General features: G+C 43.2%; 2 protein-coding genes across 4 annotated transcripts in view; one reads left to right on the top strand and one right to left on the bottom strand.

Moving 5' to 3' along the window:
* The window catches only part of FBXL13 (F-box and leucine rich repeat protein 13), a 203370-nt gene that overhangs the window by 75352 nt on the left and 102958 nt on the right, over window positions 1-25060 (bottom strand). Inside the window, exons 10-12 of the mRNA XM_075017015.1 lie at window positions 12744-12796; window positions 11225-11325; window positions 5591-5720 (exon numbers count right to left, since the gene is read on the bottom strand). Of these exons, the coding sequence (XP_074873116.1) occupies window positions 5591-5720; window positions 11225-11325; window positions 12744-12796 (284 nt within the window). The remainder of the gene's footprint in view (window positions 1-5590; window positions 5721-11224; window positions 11326-12743; window positions 12797-25060) is intronic.
* Window positions 5534-25060, top strand: part of LRRC17 (leucine rich repeat containing 17) — a 30284-nt gene continuing 10757 nt past the window's right edge. For 2 of the 3 annotated variants that reach the window (XM_075017029.1, XM_075017048.1), the window contains exons 1-2: window positions 5534-5650; window positions 17881-18749. In XM_075017029.1, coding sequence (XP_074873130.1) covers window positions 17984-18749 — 766 coding nt within the window. In that variant the 5' untranslated portion in view covers window positions 5534-5650; window positions 17881-17983. The remainder of the gene's footprint in view (window positions 5651-17880; window positions 18750-25060) is intronic. The other variant, XM_075017040.1, reaches the window with a different exon arrangement.

Here is a 25060-nt window from a genome sequence, read left to right as displayed (position 1 = left end):
TCACTGTGGATAAACTGATTGCAGTTTGAAAATCAATGAGTTGTTCCTTGTCAGGCCTCCTTTTTTCCCCCACCTGCTGACCAGATCTTGACATAGGAGAGAGTTGGATTTCGTGAAAATCTTCTTGCCTTTTACTTAACTGAAAATACTTTTTCTGAGTTGTCTGGATAAAACAATCTAATATGACAATTAATGACTTTCAAACCTTTAATACACTGCCATTTCTGCAGTACTGAGCCTGATAGTGAAAAATCTTCCCACCAAAAAGACACTGATTTGTTTGTGGCAACACTGGGGAAAAGAAATCTTGAGCTTCACCGCCTCTCACTTTTTGCTGTCTAAGCTCTAAAATACTGCAGATGACCACAGTGAAGTCTTTGGACTGTAGCAAACTATAGCAGGCAAACTGATCATCACTCAATCAGGAAAGAAATGTACCCAGGGTTGCCCTGAGACTCAGTGAATTTTCTTTTCCACGATATTATATGTAACCCTTCTGTTAACGCCAGATGCCTGCCAAAAGGGCCGGGTTCAACTCTTGTGGGGTTTTCCTATCAAAGATACAATCAACCGGCTCGAGCCCCCACCCAGTGGCCTGGGACAATTTCATCCCCGTGCTGGGTGCCTGTAAGGCAGTTTCTCCCCCGCCTCGCAAGCACAGAGTCTGAGATAGAAATGGCTTGTTTAATGACCGTAACCTACCCCAAGGTTACAGCGACAGATGCAGTATATCTCAGCACAGAAGAGACAAAAACCCTTTTACCCAGATACCATCCCCATGTGCAGTAGAACCCAGTCTCTTGCTGGGGCTCTTGGCCCTTTTCCACACACACACAGTTACAGGGTGTACCCTCTGCGGTGCAGTCCCAAATTCAAAGCCCACAGATACATCACCAGGGCAATACTAGCTGTCCACTTGTCTGTAGCCTCCCCTTGCTGTCACCAGCCGCCCGCCGGTCGCTGTCGTCTACCGCCGCCGCTCCTACCGGCCGGTCGCCGTCGTCTACCGCCGCCGCTCCTACCGGCCGCCCGCCGTCGTCTACCGCCGCCGCTCCCACCAGCCGCCCGCCGGTCGCCGTCGCTGCCACCGCTCCTACCAGCCGCCCGCTGGTCCTGCTGTTGTCCGCTGGTCCTAACCCCACTGCTTGGGATTGCCCTAAGGCAGAACCCAGTGATTTCAGCTCTGTGTGGCCTCAGCTGCCACTCTGTGATTTCAGCTCTTGGTATCTCTAGTGTGGGGTTTCACAAACACCCTAGTATCCAGCTCTATCTTTTAACAGGTGGGGAGGGTTAGTCAAGCCAGGCTTATAGCTATATGGCCAAGGCATAGGCAGGGCCAAGGCACTCAGCAAGCTGGCTCAACCCATACCCTCCCCCTTGCTCTCTCACAATGCTTTAAACCAGGGAGCCCTGTGTAATCAATGTCTTACACAGCTAAGGCGACTGCCCTGTCCCCCACAACAACCCAGAGCATTGGTGAGATCTCACAACTCCCACCCTAAATGTCAGCTTAAATTGTGATTTTACAACTACATGTTTACAATAGACCAAATCTCATGGCTTACTTGCTACCCATTAGGCTTTGCCTGAAAAGGTATCACACATGCACACCTTTTGCATTCTCATGCAGATGACCTCTGGGAGACTCATTCCTCCCAGCCTTCAGCAGCACTGCATTCCTTCTGCCACATTCCCTACATATATACAACTGGCTTACAAGAAATCTGTGATTTTGCTTGGGTCAGGCGCAGCTTCAGTCAGCCATACAGTGCCTGAAACAGCATCACAATACACTGCCATGGGTATGTATCCCTAAGGAATGGGTATATCCTCCACAACTGTGTACCCAGGAGGCTCCCAAAGGTTTTATAGGCTAACAGCTGTTGAGAATGCTTTCTGCCAGCTCTCCCTTCTCTTAAGCAAGAAATACACTGACTTCTACACCTTGTGAGAGCAATGGAAGCGTTAAGCTCTTCCAACAAAGATTTCTGGATAGCTATTGAAAGACAATACACATTCTGCTTATTCACTCTCCAAATAATTTTCTACAGGATATTTCCAATATTTGCATATCTTGTACAACAGATTTTGATTTTCTATTTTTTTTATTTACATTGCTGCTCCTTTTTCATTGCATTAGGTATCCAATATGCTGCACATACCATTTTCTAAAACTGCCCCACATCTCTCTTCTGCCCAGCAAGCCTCCCACCCTGTGCCCAGCCCAGGGCCACCATGATCCCCCCCACCCCACCCCACCCCACTAGAGTTACTTGTGGGAGGCTCTGTCCATCTCTCACTGCATCTTCCTCCTCTATCCCATATGTTCAGCTGTTCTCTGTGGCAGCTGGGCTAGGATGGGGAGCAGGACAGAGCTGCTTCTCACACTGCTGAAGCTGACTGCCAAGAGTCTCTGCTCTGAGAAGTATGGCAACTGCCCAAGAGAGCTGGCTGTGGTGGCACCCTGTCTTACCCATTTGCTCCCCACTTGGTCAGATGCTGGGCACAGGGGCCAAGCAAGCCAGAGCTCCACTTCTCCCACAGAATGTCGCTAGTTTGCTCAGCCCCTGTCAACGGCAGCCAAAGCAAGGTGGGGAGCGGATGTGCGGAATAGGCTGCCAGCCCAGACAGGCTCTCTTTCAGACAGCCACCGCACTACACAGAGCAATGACCTGGAGCAGTTGGTGTGAGAAGTGGCTGGTACCAAGCTTTCTGCTCCCCATTCAGATCCAGGTGCCTGGGACAGAACAGACCATTGACTCTACATGTCCCCACCTCACCCATACATCACTATGCCCTGATACAGCAAAATCAACATCACTATTCACAGTGCATTGTGGGATCAAGGCCTACAGTCAGAGCCATCCCATCTATCAGATGAATCAGGGTTGCTGCCCAGGCCCTACACTTTGGGAGCCTCACAGCAGATGACCCAACCATCCTGTGGATGGGAGAGACCTGGAGGATTACAGGGGCCTGGCACAGTGGAAGCAAGGTTTGCCTCCCCACAGCCTCCCACTCACCATGTGGATGATGGGAGCTGGAGCAGCCTGGCAGTCTGCTCCACTCCACCCTGATGCCATTCCCTGGCTTGCTATGTGTGGCTTCTCAGTGGTGGCCAGAAGCAGAGTGCTCTGGCCCCCAGGGAGCTCTACTTCCAACTGCCACAGAGAAGTGGCACAGCCATTTGGAAGGGTAGCTTTGCAGTGTGGAGCAGGCTGCCGAGACACTGCAGCTCCCTCCTCCTGCCACTCTCATTGTGAGTGGGACAAGCTGAACCCTGCTGCTGCTGTGCCAGGCCCCTGTAATCTCCAGGTCTGTGCTGCTTGGGGGAGGGGGAAAAAAGCAAAGCAGGGGTGGAGTTTGGGGCACGGAGGGGAGAGGTGGGGCCTGTGGTGGGGAGGTTGCCCTGGGCCATATGTGTTGTCCCAGGTCACATGCTGTCCTTGGGAAAGCCCTGCATAGAACCACAGAATCATGGGGCTGGAAGGGACCTCAGGAGGTCTTTGAGTCCAGCTCCCTGCTTCAAGCAGGATCAACCCCCACTAAGTCATTCCAGCCAGGACTTGGTCAAAGCTGGGACTTAAAAACCTCTAGGGATAGAGATTCCACCACCTCTCTCAGTAACACATTCCAGTGCTTCAGCACCCTCCTGGTGAAGTAGTTTTTCCTAATACCCAACCTACTCCTCTTGTTCTGTAACTTCAGACCATTGCTTCTTGTTCTGCCATCTGTCACCATGGAGAACAGCTTCTGTCTATCATCTTGAGAGCTCCCTTTCAGGAAGCTGAAGGCTGCTATTAGATCACCCCTCAGTCTTCTCTTCTGAAAACTAAAGAAACCCAAATCCCTTAGCCACTCCTCATAGGTCATGTGCTCCAGCCCCTTAATCATTTTCATTGCCCTCTGCTGAACCTGCTCCAGCACATACATATCTTTTATAAACTGGGGGGTCCAAAACTGGACACAATATTCCAGTTGTGGCCTCACCAGTGCCAAGCAGAGGGGAACAACTTCTCTAAATCTGCTCAAAATGCTCCTCCAAATGCAATCTAATATGCTATTAACCTTGGATATGAGGGCCCACTGCTTACTCATATCCAGCCTTTCATCCATCATAATCCCTAGGTCCCTTACCACTGCACTGCTGCTTAGCCATTCGGTCCCAGCCTATAACCATGCTTGGGATTCTTCCGTCCCAAGTGCAGGATTCTACACTTCTCCTTGTTGAACCGCATCAGATGTCTTTTGGCCCAATCCTCCAATTTATCGAGGTCACTCTAGATCCTATCTCTACTCTCCAAGGTATCTACCTCTCCCCCTAGTTTAGCATCTTCTGCAAATGTGCTGAGGGTACAATCCAGCCCCTCATTCAGGTCATTCATAAAGATATTGAACACCACCAGCCCTACAACCAAGCATATGGCCTTTAACACATTAAAAGGTTCAGTCTGATAAATTCAATCTGTAGCAACATCTTGATATATGCATTAATACTGATTCACGCTAAATATTTTACATTTTTAAATCCAACTTTTTAAATAGTCCCTGCTGCTTCAAGGTATATCATCTCCATACCTACCTTTTGAATTAATTTTTCTCGGCCTATAACTCCTTTGATATAACTATCTTGCCTTAAAGCTATGCCTAATGAGAGAATAGACAATCTTATTATGGCAATGGACTGTAAGATGTGGGTTCAGTTCCTGACACAAGCATCCTGTATGACCTTGGACAAGTTACCTTCTGTCCCTTAGTTCTCCATTTGTGAAAGGGGGATGATACGTCCCTGATTCACAAGCATATTATTTCTTAAATGCTACTGTGATTATAGCAATTTAAGTACTGAGGTGGATAGATAGAGTGGTTCTATTACAATATCAAGACACGAAGGAAAGAGCAGGCAACTACATCACATGGGGGGAATTTATGTGGAGATCCTTTGTTAAAATATTGGTGATATATTACTGCTCCACAGTTTAACGTTTTACAGTGCTTTAAGAAGAGATACTTCAGGATATAATATACAATTGAAAGTCTCCAAACTAACTAAAAGTTTTAGTAGGCAAATAAAATAAACTCTCCCAACTTATTAGCCATTTTTAGATTGCAGAATTACACACTATTTTAATTTGCATTAGAAACTTATTTTGTAGTAGTATTAGGAAGCTCACTGTTACATTAATTTCCTTTTCAGGAAATACTCTACAAGCTCTTCCACAAAGATTTTTGTCTGTTGATATCTTGGTAGAAACTGTATTTTCAAGGCTCTGAAATTTAAATTTCACATTGTATACAGAGTGCCACAATACTAAATTAGTCTATTTTAAGTCTGCAAAAACTAATGCTTGCTTTCATTATGCAGTGAGTACTTTTTGTTTATAGATATGACACTATGCTGGGCATGAGCCAAAGCCTATAGTGCTAGTTCTCAGTAAAAATGTAAGCAGCTGTGTTCATGTAATTTAAAACCTCTGAAAAGTGTGCTGCAGTACTTGTAGTATTTTAGTGCACCATGAGTGCTGGGCGCAGCCAGTCATGGAAAGGATTCCCCTCATCACAGAATGAAAGAGAGAAGTGAAATGCAAACCTGAATGCAACCTGAAAGGTCCAAATAGATGAGCTTGTGACATCCTTTCCCAGATCCCAGGTACTGTAAACCTTTGTCTGTAAATTTTCTGCAGTAAGCTAAACTCAGATACTGTAAATTGGAGAAGCTCCTTTACAAAAGACAGGAAGAAAAAACAGTTATTACAACAGTGGGTTATAGAACACAGATGCAATCAGATACCATGGCTAACATCTTTCTAAACATTCTGAGAAGAAGAGATGCTAGATTTTAACTGAGATTCTCTCCTTGTTGCAATTCAAAACAATTTAGTCTTCCTTGTTTCAGGTATAGTAAATTATTTGGAAGTAGTACTACAATACAGTATATCATATCATCCTTAACTATATTCATATAAATATTAATTAAAGGATAAATCACAAAATTGCAAAAGCACACATTTTTGTAATAAGTTGGGACTGGATGTGTATATTTTGGAACCCAACAGACCTTTGGGGGAAAGGTTTCAGGATTTACTTTGCCACTGATTTTATAAGCTGTTTCTGTTGGAAATGAAAACCAGAACTCTATCAAAGGATGTTAAAAGCATACAGGGACTAAACACACTGTTGAACCTTCTGTGGTCATGTAACTGTTTCCATTTTAAAGAAACCCTATGAAAACAAATATAAAGTGGAAAGTGATGCAAAACTAACGCATCCACATACAAAAGAATTCACTTCTCTAAATGAAGTTTAAATTTGTTATTTTTAAATGATATCAGAGAAAAGAACAGTAGCAAACTATGTAAATGGAAAATTTAGGTTTACTGTATGAATTAGTATTTTTTAAATATATTAAAGTTTTTATTATGCAAATTTAGGCATATAATATATTAAAGACTATAAATTATACTACATTTCTAATTGAAACAAGCAAGTATTGCAATACCATAATTACCAGAAACAAAATCTTGCAGAAAAAAATCAAACCTACAATTAGGATTAGGGTGTGCTGCTCTGTAAAGAGATTTAGATTTAGGGATGTACTCAGGCCAGTTTTGCAAGTCAGCAAAAACTAAGCATTTTGAAGGGAGGCAGGAATACCCACCATGGAGCTGATTACTTAAGGAGTGAGTCACAACATTGTTGCTGGAATTCCCTTTATGTTTTGAATGTATATGGAGAAGATCTACTTTTAATTCAAACTTGGCAGAAAAAAGGAGGATAAGAAGTTGGAAAGCAACAGGGAGAATGATAATGTAATTGTTCAAAATGTTAAATACATGTGATGATTACATTTCATATTGAGGAAAAAAGGCAAATAAAACATGCAATCAAAAAAGAGACAATAGAAAATAAGTTCTGGGATCTGTTTAACTGGAAGATGTTTCTTTCTACATTTAATGAAGAAATGGAAGCACTGCCAAGTTACTGTCTAGAAGCACAAGCCTTTCTGCATCATATTGGAGTAAACTGAATTAGCAAGTACAGTAGATATGCTCAGGATTGTTGACCAGCTTTTCAGAAGATACATTCCTAGGCCTAGTCTCTATAAAACACACTGTTGTAAGAGAATGCTTTTGAAAGTTTTCTGACAGTTTTGTTCCAATCCTTCTGTAGCATTGGTTGCCTAAGGCAGAATAAGCTCCATTGTAATTTGAAGACTGGGAATCAGTATCTTCTTCTAGCATTTCAAGACTTCTCATAGGCAACTTCATTGTCTTTACACATTTTTGTGTAACTCTTTTTCTGCCCTCTATTTTTATGAATTCTGTGTTTCCTGCTTTCTTCTGACATTTTCAAGGTGTCAACTTTCTCAGCAGCACAAAAATAGATTACAGAACTTTAATTTAGGGCATGGATTTACAGTTGCCTGTGTGCTGGACCCTATTTTATGTCTGAATCAGATATAGATCCTAAAATCTTGGCTTTTGTGATTAATTCTATCATTTGGCATCAATAACTTAATACAGTAACTTTTTAAAAACAATTTGACAGAATAATCCTCTATAGTTGTTTTTTACAGGCTTCATGTATATGGCAAAGTGTGCAGTATAACTTGATCAGAGGAGGAATATTAAGTGTAATTCCAGCTTGTCACATCATCTTAAATCACCCGTGTAACTCAATACCTGAATTCCCTTGATGCAATGAAAGAGTGGAAGAGGAATATGTGAAATGGGCATCAGCTTCCAGATCATCAAGAATGCCCTTTGATGGTTTTTCCAGTAACGAACACTTGATATTGAGGAGCAAGATAAAAGTGAAGCATTGGATGGTGGTCTCTATCACCAAAAGCATTTATGTTAGCTAAATTCTTTGTAAGCTCTCTGAAACAAAGTATCTGTAGAGAGATGCCACTTCTTGAGCATCCTAGAGATGACACTTCTTGCTGTGGCAACTTGATTGCTACTAAAAGCCTTTTTAACCATTAATCTCAGAAAGAGCTATAGCATAGCTTTAGGTCCATGTCTTCAACAAAATGTATTGCATGTGGTTGTTTTCATTCAGAATTATCATTTGCTACCAATGGTTTTTTACATAATTAAGAAAAAACACTGTAAGCAAAACAATAGAAATCCACTAATAAAACCCCAGCATTTTATTGATCCAAACAAAGAGGACATTTTGCCTTATTTATAAATTTCACTATTCATAACAGACATAGCCACAAACCTGGCTGACCCACTCTTTGGTAGGTCTTGCCCACACATTAACAGAAGCAGCTGGCTCTAATATTTTGGTGGTAACAGGAAGCTGGGTAGCCAGGATAACACGGGCTGGCAGCCACCTCAGAAAAATCATTCCAAATTTAAACATGAAGAAATTGAAACTAGAAGAAGGTAAAAATTATGCCAATAATGAGAAAAAACCTACAGACTTTTATGTAAGTGATAGAAAGAACAACACTGTGCAGAGATGCTGGGAGGAAGGCTGCCTGAAGAAAGCCAAGAATCTGGCAATGGGCTGGTATAGTTCCAAGGCATCACACTGCTGCAGGGCAAATCCACGGGTCCAAAATATACTGTTCAAACAGCAGGTAAAAACACACTCCAGGAATATATGGGCCTGCTGTGAAAAGTCAAATTTTGTTTTCTGTAAGGGGCAGAGAAGAACTGAACAAATCCCAACAAAGGAGAAAGCCCTATGGAAGTAACTCAGCTTTCTTTTACTGCTTCTTATGATAAGCAGATGGGACCTGTTCAGTATTCAGCCCACCAGTTAGAATCAACACACATCTCACACAACTGATGTTTTCCTATTACAACACAATTTACCTGAATAGTGTGAAATTTTTGCGTTTCCTTTCAAGCAATCCTTTGGGCAGAACTTTTTTTTTCAGTTGTCCAAGAAATATTTGGTTCAGAAACTATGTGTACTCTAAATTCACAGTTTTCTGCAGCTGTTTGAGTATTTTTTGCCACATCTCAGATAAAGTGACATCTTTCTATCTGTGCCTGCATGACTGGTATAAATTACTGAGACCCAGAGTAGGTTCAAGTGATAAATGGGAATTTGTACATTTTGTGATTAGTTTTGTTGGATTCAATTCACAAACAAAAAAAATTCCTGTTTAACTTCTTTAAACCCACTACTATCCCATAAACAAAGTCAAAACAGATCATCTTAAGCAAACCTGTGAGGAAATAAGGGACAAAACATAGAGCAGGCAGGACACAATCACAATATTGCTTGACAATTTTGCGAACTTTTTAAAAACTATATCCAAGCCATTTAGAACACATAAGAACTGAGTGTTTGTCCTCTGCCTATAAATATCAAGACTAGACCACAATATTATTGAGGTACTGAAACTTTACCCCAAAAACTCAGTATAAAAATCTCTCCTCACTGAATAGATAATTATAACAGAAGTGGTTGTCAGTATGATGAAGTCTCTCCAGGCGGGCAAAAGCAGAGCTTGCGCAGTTCAGATGATGTTGGATTTCTGCATCAATGTTGATGTTAGCAAAATATGACTTCCAAGGTATGGGAAGTTCTCCACGTTTTCCAGCAGTTCTCCACTGACTTCAATAGAAGGTACTTGAGACTGGTGAGGGTTGGTGGAGCACCTTGGTCTTTCTGATGTTTGGTGTGAGGCCAAGATTCTCATATGTTTTGATGACAGCACTTCAGATGGGTCTGAATGCCTATGGCAGAAAGAGCACCAACCATGTTGTCACGCACATATGAGAGCTCCATGATCGAGGTCACAGAGGTCTTACTTTTAGCCTTCAGTCTCCTGAGACTGAAAAGCTTCATGTTCATTCTATAGATAATCTTCACACCATCAGAAAGTTTTCCATCAATGAGGCGAAGGGTCATGGTGATGAAGAAGCAAAACAGGGCTGGAGCAACAATGTAGCCTTGTTTGACTCCTGTTTTGACCTCAAAGGGGTCACTTTGTGATCTGTTGATGGTCAATAGTGTGGCAGTCATGTTGTCAAGCAGCTTCAAGACACTAACGGATTTTTTGTAGCAGCCGATCTTTGAGAGGATGTCCACAGGATGCCACAATTGACTGAGTCGAACACTTTGGTCAGGTGAGTTAAACTTATGTATAAGGCTTGGTTTTGTTCATGACATTTTTCTTGAAGTTGCCAGGCAGTGAAGATCATGTCCGCTGTTCCTCGGAATAGTGGAAAGCCACACTGGAACTCTGGGAGAACTTCTTCTGAGAATTGCAGAAGTCGGTTTGCAGTGATTAAAGCTAAGATTTTCCTGCTATTGTAGGAGGGAGATGAAATTGTAGTTTCCACAATCTGACTTGTCATCCTTCTTGAAGAGACTTATGATCAGTGTGTCTCTGAACTCCCACGGCAACTGCTCCCTCACCCAAATCTTGAGAATCAGGAGGTGTAGTTGTTCGTGGAGCTCTGGCCTGCCCTCTTTGAAGACTTTGGCAGGGATTCCATCTAGTCCAGTTGCCTTGTTGCTCTTCGTCACTTTGATGGCAGCTTGAAACTCACTCAGGGTTGCTGAGGGATTTGGTCAAGGGATTCTAGGACCATGGTGGAGCGGAAGTACAAGAGCTCATTATAGTGCTTCCTCCAGTGAAAAGCAATGGCTTCATCGTCTTTCAAGAGCTGGGTACCATCCTTTGATCTCAGAGGATTGATTTCATGGTTTCTTGGTACCTGAACAGCTTTGGTGGCATTGAAGAAACCTCTTGTATCATTGATGTCTACGAGATCCTGGAGTTCACGCACCTTTTGACTTTTCAGAGTCCTTGTTTTACATTGGACTTCTGCCTTGGCATGCACTTCTCTCCTTTGTACAGTTGATGTTGCTTTGCCAAGCCCTAAAGCCTTTTTTGCCTCAATCGGGCATTCAATTTCCACATTGTTCTCATCAAACCAGTCCTGATGCTTTCCCCACAAGCTCCAATGATGGCGTTTTTCAAAAGAACTTTGACTAGCAATCTCACAAATTTCTGTAAAATTTAGCAAGAGATACAAACTACTCCAGTGTAAATGTTTACTATAATTAAAAGACAGAGGAGAAACATGCTAAGAACAATATAGGTGACGTCTTTACAAAAGAGATGGAGTCCTGTAAAATACTCAGTAAAAGTTATATTTTCTTGAAAATATAACACTCAAATTCATATTTTCGTGGTGTACATATGACTCCTGTTTATTACTAATCTAAATGGAGGAGGAGATGTATTTACCTTGATAACAGTCTTAGTGTCCCATTAGTAATATCTGTGTAAGATAGATTTAAATAGAGAAGAGCAGGACAACCTTCTGATATAAGTCTCATTGATTCATCCTGAATAATAACAATAAACAATAACAATAAGCATGTCACATTAGGTTTTGGTTGTATTTTAGTGTGTATATGAAGCTTCTTCTACACTGTAGCAGAAAAACTGAATTAATTTCTTTAAAGTATTAAATGCAACAGTACAAATAAAGACATTTCTAAAAAAATTCTATATTGTTTATGGAATTATTTTTGTTGACTGTAAATATGACTATTTCTATGCAAGAAATTCAAGAAATCACTTAAGAACCAAATAATCCTAATAAAGTTACTGAGACTGTTCACATGTTTAAGGCCTTTGCTGAATCAAGACCTTAGCTAGCTGATCTATAGAAAACAACTTAAGATGCCTCTCTAAAATCCAGGGAGTGCATTTTTTTAGCTATTCATACTAGTCCATCAATTAGAGTGCTCACTGTCCAAAAAAATTACTTTTTAATTTGAGTCAGTTCCTTTCTTTAATCTTCTTTGAAAGTGGAACCATCTATCTTGTTCTGCTTACCTAAGTGATCACTACATTAGAATACAGACATAAAGAAGCAAATCTTCAAACACTGGCATAGGGAGCTGTTCTCAAAAAAAGTATGTGTCAATACTTCCAGACTGCCATATGCAAATCAAGTAACTGCGTGGAAATCAGTATCGTATACAGTTATACGCTTTTGCTCAGATACTAATCTGGCATAACTGAACTAACTTCCAAGGAGTTCCTCTCTCTGATGTCCTGTTTACAGGAGTCATTCCCACAGCTCCCATTAGCCACAGTTCCTGGCCAATGGGAGCTGCAGAGTCGGTACCTGCTGTGAGAGCAGTGTTTGGACCTTCTGGCTGCCTTCCAAGAGTCATGGCAGGCTGGGAGCATGTCTTAGCCTTGCTATGCTGCCAACCAGACTTTTAATGGCCCAGTTTGTGGTGGTGACTGAAGTGTCAGAGTCACTTTTCAACTGGGCATTCTGGTTGAAAACTGGACACCTAACAACCCTAATTCACACCAACTGAGGATGTGGTCTGTAAATTTCTTTATCCACAGCAAATACAGCACTATAAGAAAACTTTCAGCTACACATACAAGATAGATTTATAATACAATATGAATAAGCTATGTAATATATAGGAAATATTTGCCTTGTTTTCAAGATAAGAAAATACAAATTGGCATTAAAACAATCTCATTTCAAAATCAGGTTTATGCAGAAAGTATTTTTCAGCAGAAGGGGACTTATGAAAACATTAGAGAGAATTAACAGCAGCCAATTAAGTTTGAAAATGATTTAAGAAAACTAAAAGACAAACTATATTTCCCATGAACCACAAGAAATACTCCTCCTCCAGACAAAAAGAAAGAAATTTCTGAGATTGCACCTCTATAAAATTTCAACCCTCCAGACTATTTGAACTGTGTGAAGAAATCTGATAATACTTACATTTAATCCCTGGCATTCAGAGACATTTAGGTCTTGTAAATTTTTACATTCACCTAAAATAAATAAATAAATAAATGAGGCTGTGTCTCCACTAGCTCCCAACTTTGAAGGGAGCATGGTAAGTAAGGTGTAGAGAGATTACTAATGAAGTGCTGTGGTGCATATGCAGCACTTCATTAAGCTAATTCTCCCCCGTGGCAACTTTGAAGCAGCAAACTTCAAAGTGCCAGCATCTGTGTAGCCACAGCTAACCCACAGGTATTTCAAAGTGCCCGTGCTACTTCAAAGTCCCTTTACTCCTCAAACGTTTGCTGGGTTCTTGGCTCTTTAGTGCAGCTATGAGGTATATAGCCCTGTTCACTTGCCCAGATGGAGCCTGTGCAGGTAAAACAGATAGGGCTGTGCTCAAGAGGAGGTGTGAGCAGAGGAACCAGTCCAGAAGGGGGCAGTACTCATGGGTGAATCTTTCCACTCCCCTCACAGTCTTGGTCCTTGAGCATGGTTTGGTCTGCTTTCCTCATGTATCACTGAGGGGCCAGGGAAGAAGTACAGCGATGCACCCATGAGTACTAGTCCACGACTGTTGAAATATGGGATTATAAGGTTTTCCATAATGATTTAGTATGGGACAGGCAATTTTCTCTTTAAATTAGGGACATCCCTTGTACTATGGGACTGCTGGCAACCTCAGTTGGAGTGAACAACATGTAATTCCCAAAATATAACAAATAAAATTCCTTCTGTTTGTCACAGAATGTAATGTACAAAAGCAATAATTATAATCAGAGCTGTATGTGTGTCCAAATGCAAAATAGAGCAATAAACCAAAAATGAACATAGAAGAGGACATAAAATTGATAGTGATCCTGGTTCTACTCCATGTGGTTGGGCCCAACTCCCTGCTCCAGTTGCTGTGACCTGGCACATGGGGTTGTAATGCTGCTCAACTTTGGCCCAGCTACACCTCCATCACCATAGGAGAACAGGAAGTCAATTCTGGAATTGCAGTGCCACTTTTGTGGCAAATTTGGCCCAGTTGCTCCTCTGTAATCATGACTGAGGAGCAGCCAGGCCAAACCTGAGTGTAGTGCCTGCTGGACTGGGGAGTTGGGTCCTGCCTAGTGAATGTGATGCTGGCTTACTCGTAACTTTCCTCTCAGGACTGCCTATCTCTCAAGCAGAAGACCCTGACTTTCTCATGGAAGAGAGGCTAATGGGAGGCAATGGGGCTCAATGAGAGAGTAGGGTAGGAGAGATGGCCCTGGGACTAATGGGAGATGGAGTTTTGGTGCTCAGTGGGGCAGAGGGAATATTTAAGCGGTGATGAAGAGGTTTTTGGGGGGGCTTGGGGAAACTGAGGATCAGTGGGAGAGGGGGAATATATAAGGAGACATAATGAAACTTGGGATACAGGGGGACTGGGGTGGGGTGCTCGTGAAGGAAGTCATGGGGTTATGGGTATTCCATAAGGTTTGTTTCACTGAGTAGGCATGGAGAAGTGGGGGCTATTTGGAAGATGTAATTGCTGAATAAAATTTCAAAAGGGGAACCCTAAACACCTGCTTGGGGTATTCTCGAGTGGCTAACTGTTGTGGGGATTGGGGAGTATGGAATAATGAGCAGCGCTAATAAAATGAAGTTGCATAGACAAACTGGGATTTATACACTGTTTTGATGTATACGTGGTGATACGAGATATTTTATAAATGTAACTGTAATAAAAAGAAATAAAACAATATTTTTATTGTATAAAACAAATTCACAAAAATATTTTAAAAGTTCACAGGGTTCTGAATGTTTATGTTTTACCAGAACAAGGAGAGAGCTGGCAGGTGAGGAAACAAAACTGAGAATGCATTGAGAGGCTTCTCCAACAAAATAAATATGTTCAAGAGCAGCATAAATCTTCTTAATTTTTACCAAGAAACAACCAAATTGTGTTCCGAAAGACAACGTTTTTCTTTTTCTGTTACATTTTTTCTATTTTCCAATATAATAATAAGATTTAAATGTTGGATTTCTGATCCAAAGAAATATTACAAATATGCCAGCGATAACGTGACAGCAATTTATTTCTACTCTTTAAAGACTGTATTATTTTGCATCCTCATTAGCAAAAAAAAGGAGCGTTCTTAGCTATGTCTACATGAGCCCCTTCCTTTGGGAAGGGGTGTATTAATGAGCAAGTTCGAAAGATGCTAATCAGGTGCTATCATGAATATGCAGCACCTCATTAGCATAATGGCAGCTGCGGCGATTCAGAAGTGCATCTTTCAAATTGCATGCTGCCTGTGGAGATGGGGACCTTTTGAAAGGACCCCCCAGTCTTCGAAAGCCTCTTCTTCCTAACGCCAGATAGGAAGAAGGGCTTTCGAAGACTGGGGGGTCCTTTCGAAAGATCCCTGTCTACACGGGCGGTGCGCGATTCGAAAGCCACACTTTCGAATCAACTGCGGCCACCATTATGCTAATGAGGTGCTGCATCTTCATGGCAGTGCCTCATTAGCATCGTTTGAACTCACTCATTAATATGCTCCTTCCAAAAGGAAGGGGCTTGTGTAGACACAGCTCTTCACTCTTGTTTACTAGCACAAGGTAAAATCTGATTGAAGACAAGACAGTTCATAGTTCTCTGGTGAGTTAGCAGGTATGACAGAGCGAGTAACTTACAAGGGCAAAAGCAGCTTCATAAAAGCAGAAATGGGGCTGGCAATCAGCCAGAGTGAGAGCAGCAGGGAAGAGGCTGCCCCAAATCAATTAGGGCCAGCTGGTCCCACTTGAGGCTGCCTTTTAAAAACCTTCCCCCAGAGGGGGACAGGGGAAAGTGTCGGAGGTAGGGGTTGGAGAGGAGGGTGGGGATTGAAACAAGTGAGGAGGGAGTTAGAGGGAGGAGCAAACAACTAAAAATGACAGCAGAGATAAGCTGTGTCTACACGTGCACGCTACTTCGAAGTAGCGGCACTAACTTCGAAATAGCGCCCGTCGCGGCTACACGCGTCGCGCACTATTTCGAAGTTAACTTCGACGTTAGGCGGCGAGACGTCGAAGTCGCTAACCTCATGAGGGGATCGGAATAACGCCCTACTTCGACGTTCAATGTCGAAGTAGGGACCGTGTAGACGATCCACGTCCCGCAACGTCGAAATTGCCGGGTCCTCCATGGCGGCCATCAGCTGGGGGGGTTGAGAAATGCTCTCTCTCCAGCCCCTGCGGGGCTCTATGGTCACCGTGGGCAGCAGCCCTTAGCCCAGGGCTTCTGGCTGTTGCTGCGGCAGCTGGGGATCCATGCTGCATGCACAGGGTCTGCAACCAGTTGTCGGCTCTGTGGATCTTGTGTTGTTTAGTGCAACTGTGTCTGGGAGGGGCCCTTTAAGGGAGCGGCTTGCTGTTGAGTCCGCCCTGTGACCCTGTCTGCAGCTGTGCCTGGCACCCTTATTTCGATGTGTGCTACTTTGGCGTGTAGACGTTCCCTCGCAGCGCCTATTTCGATGTGGTGCCGCGCAATGTCGAAGTTGAACATCGACGTTGCCAGCCCTGGAGGACGTGTAGACGTTATTCATCGAAATAGCCTATTTCGATGTTGCTACATCGAAATAAGCTATTTCGATGTTGGCTTCACGTGTAGACGTAGCCATAGTGAGCAGCTCCTGCAGGTAACCTTGGGCTCAGCCAAAGTCTGAGGGGACTGGGTACTCAGCCTCGCCAAACCAGGGGAATTTCAGCCACTGCCCTTCAAGTCCAGGGACCAAAGCCCAAACCCTGGCAAGGGCAACTGGGCCCCACACGGCAGGACTACAGACTGAGCAGAGGACTGGGGCCCAGGAGATACATGGACCCTGTCACACAGGTCAAAAGTAAATTACAGGCTTTCCTGTAGTTTTCATCTTGACCTGCTAACTTGTGTATATACTACAAACTGCTTTCAACAGAATTTTACCTCGTTAGTTAACTTAAAAACACACCTTTTTCTTTGTGAAGATGATGGCCTTGAGACCACAATGATGGTTTAGTGGTGCCCAAAACTATCTCATAATGGTCTGGAGTTTATTCAAAATTCTCAGACCAGCAAGGACTCTGCATCCTGAATAGGACCAGGGAAGAAGGAATCATCCTGCAGCTGACTCAAAAACAACACTGAACAGGCTCCAGAGGGAGTCACATCCGGCCCTCTTTGGTGAGCCAACAGCTGGAATTATGTAGGAGTAAATGGCAGATAATGAGAGAATCTCAAGGTTTATTGCATCTCTGCCAAAACTTAGGACTTTTAGGACTACATTATATAATCTGCAAATCCTTTAACAGAGACGTACAAAGCTGCATCTCCCCAAAGGAAACTCCAGGATGGATTACACCTCTGCACACATACGTGCTGGAACTAGGTGTGCAGGGGTGCTGCAGCACCCCTTGCCTTGATGTGGTTTCCATCATATCCAGGGTTTACAGTTTGACTTAATGGTTCTCAGCAGCCCTTCTACACAATCTGTGCCAGCACACTTACATAGGGAGTGCACATGCTTTAGTATCCCTTAAGAAGGCAGGACATTCTCCCCTGCTGGCCAGCTCCTCTGTGATGGTTTGCAGTCCTTTGTGTGCTAGGAAGGAAGGATCCTTGATAACAGGGACTGGGACTATGCTTGATTCCTCCACAGAGGGATCCTGGCGTCCTTCCCCTCAATCTATGTGTGCCCTGCTATCTAGAATCTAGCCCTGTATTTTACTACTTTGCTAAATTTAATCAAACTGAATGAAAGTAGATCACAGAAGCTGTGTCTACATGTGCACCCTCCTTTTGGAGGGGACTTGTTAATGAGGCACTTCGGAAGATCCTAATAAGGCGCTGACAAGAATCGTGCACAGCTGGCATTATGCTAATGAGGTGCTGCATATTTATGTCAGCACCTCATTAACATCTTATGAAGTCCTCATGAACATGCCCCATCCTGTCAGAGGGGGCATGTGGAGACACAGCTAGAGAGAGTGAAAACAACTGAACAATAATGTTCCTGTCTGAGAAATGTTCAAGTTGAGTGAATCTACATGATGGCTCAATCATTTTGTAACAATTCATTCTGACTACCAGTCTCTGTGAAAATGTCTATTTTACACTTTCTGATAGTCCACTTTTCTTCCAAAACAGGTATTCCATATACTGCAGCTGTAGCTCCAAACGCAGATATCAAAAGAATACTTTGACTCTTCCAACGGTCACAGAAAGTATTTGGGTCCAGCTGGATATCAGAATGAAAGTGGTTACTATTATAATACTATTTTTCTTTTGTAAAGCAGCCTACTTCAGGAAGATAAGGAATGGGAGTTTGAAAAACAAAGTAAATAATGGAAGGGCAAACAGCTTAAGAAAAGCATCCAGTACTGTTAAACGTTATGCCCCAGGCCTCCCCTGTGATGTTTATATTTACCTTCATGAGAAATACTTAGACTGCCAAGAACGAAAACTGATCTTTGTGTCTCCTGACTGGCCAGAGGATTTAAGACACATGCTGCTAGCAAGAAACAGGATTCGCAAACTGAAGAATAATATGTTTTCCAGGTACAAAACATTAAAAAGTCTGGATTTACAACAGAATGACATATCAAAAATTGAAAGTGAGGCTTTTTGGGGTTTAAACAAACTTACTACACTCTTACTTCAACATAACCAGATTAAGATTTTATCAGAGGAAGTTTTTATTTATATGCCCCGTCTACGTTACCTGCGTCTTTATGATAACCCTTGGCATTGCACCTGTGAGATGGAAAGTCTTATTACAATGTTGCAGGTTCCAACAAACAGAAATTTGGGAAATTATGCCAAGTGTGTACACCCTATAGAACTGAAAGATCAAAAGCTAAAGCTGATAGAAGCTGAACAGCTATGTAGTGAAGAGGAAAGACTGCACCCCCAAAATCTAGCAGTACCAAAGTCTGAAGCTGTCAAACCAGAGTTTGACTCCTCTCTTTGTCACATTTATGTATTTCCCATTCAAACACTGGATTGCAAAAGAAAAGGTTTGTTTACTTATTTTTAATTCAATGACAAAATTTAAAGTTATTGCTCCTTTGCTGCTCTATTTCTTTTCATGTTAAGTAAGTAATAGAAAATCAGTACAGATCAAGGGAGTTTTTGCTTTAATTTCCTTTAATTAGTATTAATAACTTCTTTTTTCTTGTGATTATAAAAAGCATGATTGGAATTCTTGCAGTATTTCATCTCCATTTAAGAGCTCCAATTCTGCAAGAATAGCAACAGAGAGGTAGCAGTGTTAGTCTGTACTCCAACAAAACAAAACAGCAGAAATGTAGCACTTTGAACACTAACAAAATGATTTATTCAGAAATGAGCTTTCGTGGGACAGACCCACTTCTTCAGATCAATCTCATTTCCAACACAGACTGACATTTATAAGTACAGAAGACCAAAAAAAATTAATTGCAATAAAACTTCTGCATGTATTTAATTTTATTGGCAGGAATACTCCAACTGAAATCACAATGCCAAAGATAAATGTTTAATATATTATGTTTAAATTATTGTAGCATCAGAGCCTAGGTTTGTCCGGTTTCACTCCAGTAATGCTACTGTTACATAAGCCAATAAATCTATAACCAAAATTATAATTGTTCAAATGTAACTGCACTGACTGAGCACAGAAAGCTCTTCCCCTCTGCACACGCACAAAAAGTGAGCCATAATTTGACAGCAGACATCTGCCAGAAACACTCAGAGGCCCCAGAAAGGGCCCAACTGAATGGAAAGGCATTGTGGCTCCACCCTCTGTATTCCAGATTTCCTGCACAGTGGAAAGTACCAGCTGTTCCTTTTGAACAGCTGTAGCGGTTCTTCCTCCCAGTGGACAACAGGTTTCAAAGTCATAATGCTTCCAGGTACTACTAGGAGGAGTGCTTCCTCCCTACCCCAAATGCATCTCAGACTATTAGGGGCCATAACTGAACCTTAATTGTAAATATTTGCCCATCTTGGAGATGCGACAACTTAAGTGCAGGATTGTCTATGCTTTCTATTATATTTTATCCCTTGAGAACTACCAAAGAAAACATTAAAAAATTCTGATCTGAGCTGTTCTCTGGTTAAACTCATTGCAAACTGTTGTCTGTTCGTGTATTCTGTTCGGTATTCTCTTCAGCTTTATAAAGCATAAAATTAACACCAGTACAAAGAGGTTTAAGTACCCTGCTCAGGGAGGATTTTGCTCAACTATTGCAAATTACAACCTGCAGCGGCTGACCACTGCACTCTGTTAGCTATTTTCATCTTGTATCACGCTTGCCAAACTGCTGTGCTGTTTCCTTCCATTTGCCTCACTGTGATTGTGTGTTTATGTAACTGCTTTTATTGTGTTACTGTCCCCTACCCTCAGTTCCAGAGTGGCTCCGTCTTTGCTGCTATCCATGCCAGCTAGGATAGACAAGCTCAGAAGTCAGTATCAAGAGACAAAAAATGTGCATACATTAAACATTTGAGCCTGGACCACATGGTGTGCATCAGTGGTTCCCAAACTTTTTATGCCCAAGATCACTTTTGAAATTTAAGGACAACCCAAGATCTACCCTGCTCTTTCCCTAAGGCCCTGCCTCTTCCCCAAAGCCCCATCCTGCTCATTCCATTCCTCCCTCTCTCCATCTCTTGCTCTCTCCCACCCTCACTCACTTTTACTCCACTAAAGCAGGGACCTGAAGACCAGGAGGGGAACTTAGGAGCAGGAGGGTGCAGGGTCCTGGCTCGGGGTGCTTGGGGTGCAGAATGAGTTCAGGGTGCAGGAGGAAGTGAAGGGTCCTAGTGTAACCCACACACCTAAAGATGTGGTTTACTCTCCCATGTAGTGACACCTAGACCACTTACACAGAGAAAGAATGAGTCTCCTCTACAGCCTTAGCTGAGAGCCTGCTGGCTTTTAGCTCAAACTGTAGAGGCTCCAGCACAAAGCTCCAGAAGTCCCAGGTTGGGGTCCATCTGTCAGCGATTACACTGGCTCTCAAAGTGGGTGTTCGGGCAGACACTTGGGATGCAGGAGGGGGTATGGGTGGCTGGCTCAGAGTTGTAGCAGGGTTCAGGGTGCTGGCTCTGGGAGGAGGTCAGGGCTGGGGCAGATGTTTGAGGTACTGACTTTTGGAGGGGGCTCCAGGTTGAGGCAGGGTATTGGGGTACTGACTGTAGCAGGGGGTCAGGGCTGGCACAGAAGTGCACGAAAGAGTGCTGGCTCTGGGAGGCAGCTGGGGGGTCATAGTGCAGGCTTCTGCCTAGCAGCACTTGCCACTAGCCCCTACAGGTCAGTGGTGCAATGAGGCCAAATCAGGCTCCCTGCCAGTCCTAACCCCACGCTAGAGCCCCATATGGATACAAATGTCTACCTCGATAGACATCAGTATCTGCTGATCCACAGGGCCCTACTCCCAGGAGACACTGCAGCCATTGCAGAGGAGTGTGGTGTCACTGCCGTGAGGAGCTAGTGCCTGGCACCAGCAGGTCCTCCCGACCGTGCATATGTACTGAACACAATCCAACTTCAGCCACATCTCCCATGACAGGTCATACAGTCTGGCTGGCTGCAGGGCTGGGACAGTGTAGCCACGCAGCCAGGAGGAATTGCTGGCACAGGGCACTGGCTCCCAGGAGTGGCAGCAAGCACTGCAATCCTCTCCATTGGCCCCAGCATCTCCTGGAAGCAGAGCCCCACAGATCCCTTTGTCTATCCGTGGGTAGACATTTGCCTCCACATAGAGTTACACATGTGCCACTCCCAGATGGGGCCAACAAGCTGCTGTGGCTCCAGGGGTGGGAGGCAGAGGGCATGTGGCTCTGTGCATTGCCCCCCTCTGTTGGCACTGCCCCTGTCAGATCCAATTGACCACAATTTTCCATTCCTGGCCAATGAGAGCTGGGCGGGTCTATGCTTGCAGGCAGGAGCAACACACCAAGACTCCTCCCCTCCAACTCCAGCCACACATACTCGTAGGTGCTCTGGCTGCTCCTGGGAAAGGGCTGGAGGCATAGGGCCAGGGCAGACAGGGAGCTTGCTGAGTGCCAGTTTGACTGGAAGACTCCACAGGACTGATCATTGATTGTGACTGACTGGCTGATGAACATCATGTGAGAAATACTCTGTTTTCCCACCTCCTTTTCTGTGGGGTGCTCATCCCTATTCTTCCTCCTCCTCCCTCCCCCACTTTTTCCATAAGGCTATTTGCTCCTTTTGATTTGCACCCTTACTCTTTCCTCCTGGGTGACTTGCCCTTAGAGTATAAGATATCACAGGGTCTCAGCTGTGCCACCCTTTATGGCACCAGTAAACATCATCAAAGAACAAAACCAGGCAGCTGATAAAATTTGCAGATATAAGGAAATGAGAGTGAATGCTGAAGGTCCTGGCTGATGCTTTAGGTCATAGCATCCTCTCTGTACAAGTCACGCAGAGGGGAGCAAATCTGATTTGAGCTGATTTTCACCTGAGTTGAATACCTGCTTGAAAGGACTCAGAATTCTTATAAACAGGAGAATGCAGGCACCATGACCCTGTGACTTCTTCCTTCAAGCTTCCTGAAGCCCCTCAGCATTGTCAACTGTTGGTTGTGGGTTTATGGACTCTTCAGGCTGTTTTAAAATGTGTGTTATAATAGCAACACCCGTAAAAATGTACTAGAGCCACTTCTCTCATATACCCTCTAAGGCAACCATGAAGTTCAAGTACAGAAATGGTTAGCCAAATTCACAGTGCTGTGGGTTGTTCTGGTTAGGAGGAGAAATTGCTGAGAGGCATTTATTTAATACAATCTTGTTTATTTGAAAAGTATGTATATAGTCCTGCTTCCCTGGCCACAGGAGGAACTAAACCACTAGAGTCAGTTTCTTGGCTTATGGTCCAAAGCCTTTTTAACCATCCACTGGCTCAGAAGCCACCTCTCTAAGCTCCCTTCAGATTCCTACAAACTGCTTGTCTAGGCTCTGGTTCTATCCCTCACTGTGTAAGGTTTCCTGCTTCCCTTACTTAGACACACAATTACCCCTCTTATCACGCTATACCTAGGAATATCCTCTGCCCGGTTCATTCAAATTTCTGGGCAGCCTTGTATTTCTCTTTGGCTGGGTCTACACGTGCCCCTTCCTTTCGAAAGGGGCATGTTAATGAGCAGGTTTGAAATATGCTAATGAGGCACTGCAATGAATATGCAGCGCCTCATTAGTATAATGGCGGCCACGGCGATTCAAAAATGCAGCTTTTTGAATCGTGCACTGCCTGTGGAGACGGGACCTTCCGAAAGGATCCCCCCGGTTTTTGAAAGCCCTTCTTCCGATCACTAGATAGGAAGAAGGGCTTTCGAAAACTGGGGGGGGGTCCTTTCAGAAGGTCCCATCTCCATGGGCGGCGCACGATTTGAAAAGCCGCACTTTCGAATCGCCACAACCACCATTATGCTAATGAGGCGCTGCATATTCATTGCAGCGCCTCATTAGCATATTTCAAACCTGCTCATTAACATGCCCCTTTCGAAAGGAAGGGGCACATGTAGACCCAGCCTTTGTTCTAGTGGCAGACACATGCTTTTGGTCTGAACACTTCTAGTTTTTCTGTAACTTTCATAACATTCATCCTGAATGAAAAACAGGAGTAACGCGCAGCCCCTAACAAGATTTAACCCAAATCACTTAACGGGTGGGTGGGCTGACTAGCAAAGAAGGCATAAGTATGTTGGCTGAGGATATGGACAGGCCTCTACTCTTTAAATTAGTGCCATAAAGCCATTGATGGAGAAAACGCACAATTAAGATTTTTTAAAATGTGTACACAATCAAGTTTTATACTTTTTCTAAGCAGGCACTCACAAAATCAAAGGTATCCTGGATTTGCCAACGTTTCAGAGTATAAAACTGAGATTCCTCCTGGTTAGAGCAGCCTGTCATTGTATATGACGTTGCACTACATTACTGCTAAATAATCCGAAGGCTCTGATCTATTTAAGTTTTAGGTGACTAGTGTTACTGTAGTACCCGTGTCTTTCCATTAAAAAAAAAAAAAAATACCACAAAACTCTTTGATACATCAAGTCCCCAAATAAAGTCTGTCTTTGGCTTCGCAAGAAAAGTAGAAGTTTCCAGAATGAACTGAGAGTGTTTGTTTCTACAGTCTGACCTGTTAGCTTATGAAGGCTGCAGGTTGTACATTCAGGCCTAGATATTAGCGTGACATTTGCAAATTCAATTATTCGCGAATGCCTCTTCCCCAGGGCTGCGGGGGGTGCCGGCAGCCGCTGATTCTCCAGGGCTCCGGAGCCCAGAGCCCCAGTGGCTGCCACTTCCCTGGGGCTCCAGGGGGTGGAAGCACTGGCAGCCACTGCTTCCCTGGGGCTCCGAGGCTCCCAGATTACTCCTTTTCTAAGCTCCATACTTCTTGTTATATCCTCTCTAGATCTCCCCCTGCTCCATGCAAGGCTACTAGCAGAAACAATATATTATCATTGATCTTTAATTTTCAAATTTAAATTTCCCTCAGAGGCATTGAGAAAAGACTGTATTACTACTTCACCCAAAGAACATAGAAAATAGCAGCCAGAGCAGGACTGAACGGAATCATATAAAAAAAAAAGGACCCGGGTTTCCTTCAGATAGAATGGTTGTACGTCAAATTTGCAACAACAACAACGCTAGAATTTCCTTTTCCACATTCCTTATCTCACTGGTTTTTAAGTTCATGTAGCTGAGCTCAGACACAAACTGGTTCAGTGTCAAAGTATGACATGAAGACATTTTCCATGTAGACGATCAAATTTCAGTGGAAATTTTGTAAAATTCACTATAATATTGCTCTTAAAATGTTATCAGATATAATAATACTACAGTCCTTCAATAGTACTACATAAATAAGTCTGATATGACACAGTTCTTCCACTAAAAATAAAACTCAGAAAGAGTCTCTGGGAAACCTTGAGAAGTAAGCTGAACCTCTGGGTTGATAAACCATTAAGGAAAATAGTGACACTAGGGCAGATCCTTAGGTAGTTAAACTGGTCAGAGCCTCAAAATCAATTACACCTGTTAAGGGTCTCTCCCCAGGCATGCACAGTAGCTACTTCTTAAACATCATCATCATCATCATCATCTTGTCAGTCAAAACAAAATGTTTTTCCCCAAAAACAACTCTAGATAAAAATATGGCCTCCCAACAAAATTATGGGACCCCAATCTTTAAATACCCCTCTGAAACCACCTGCCACTCACGCATCTGATGAAGTGGGTCTTTGCCCATGAAAGCTTATGCTCCACAATGTCTGTTAGTCTATAAGAAGCCACAGGACTTCTTGTTGTT

The sequence above is a fragment of the Carettochelys insculpta genome, chromosome 1, assembly GCF_033958435.1.
Source record: "Carettochelys insculpta isolate YL-2023 chromosome 1, ASM3395843v1, whole genome shotgun sequence".
Lineage (NCBI taxonomy): Eukaryota > Metazoa > Chordata > Testudines > Carettochelyidae > Carettochelys > Carettochelys insculpta.
The sequence above is the reverse complement of the archived record's forward strand: the minus strand, read 5'-3'. Positions and strand labels throughout refer to the sequence as shown.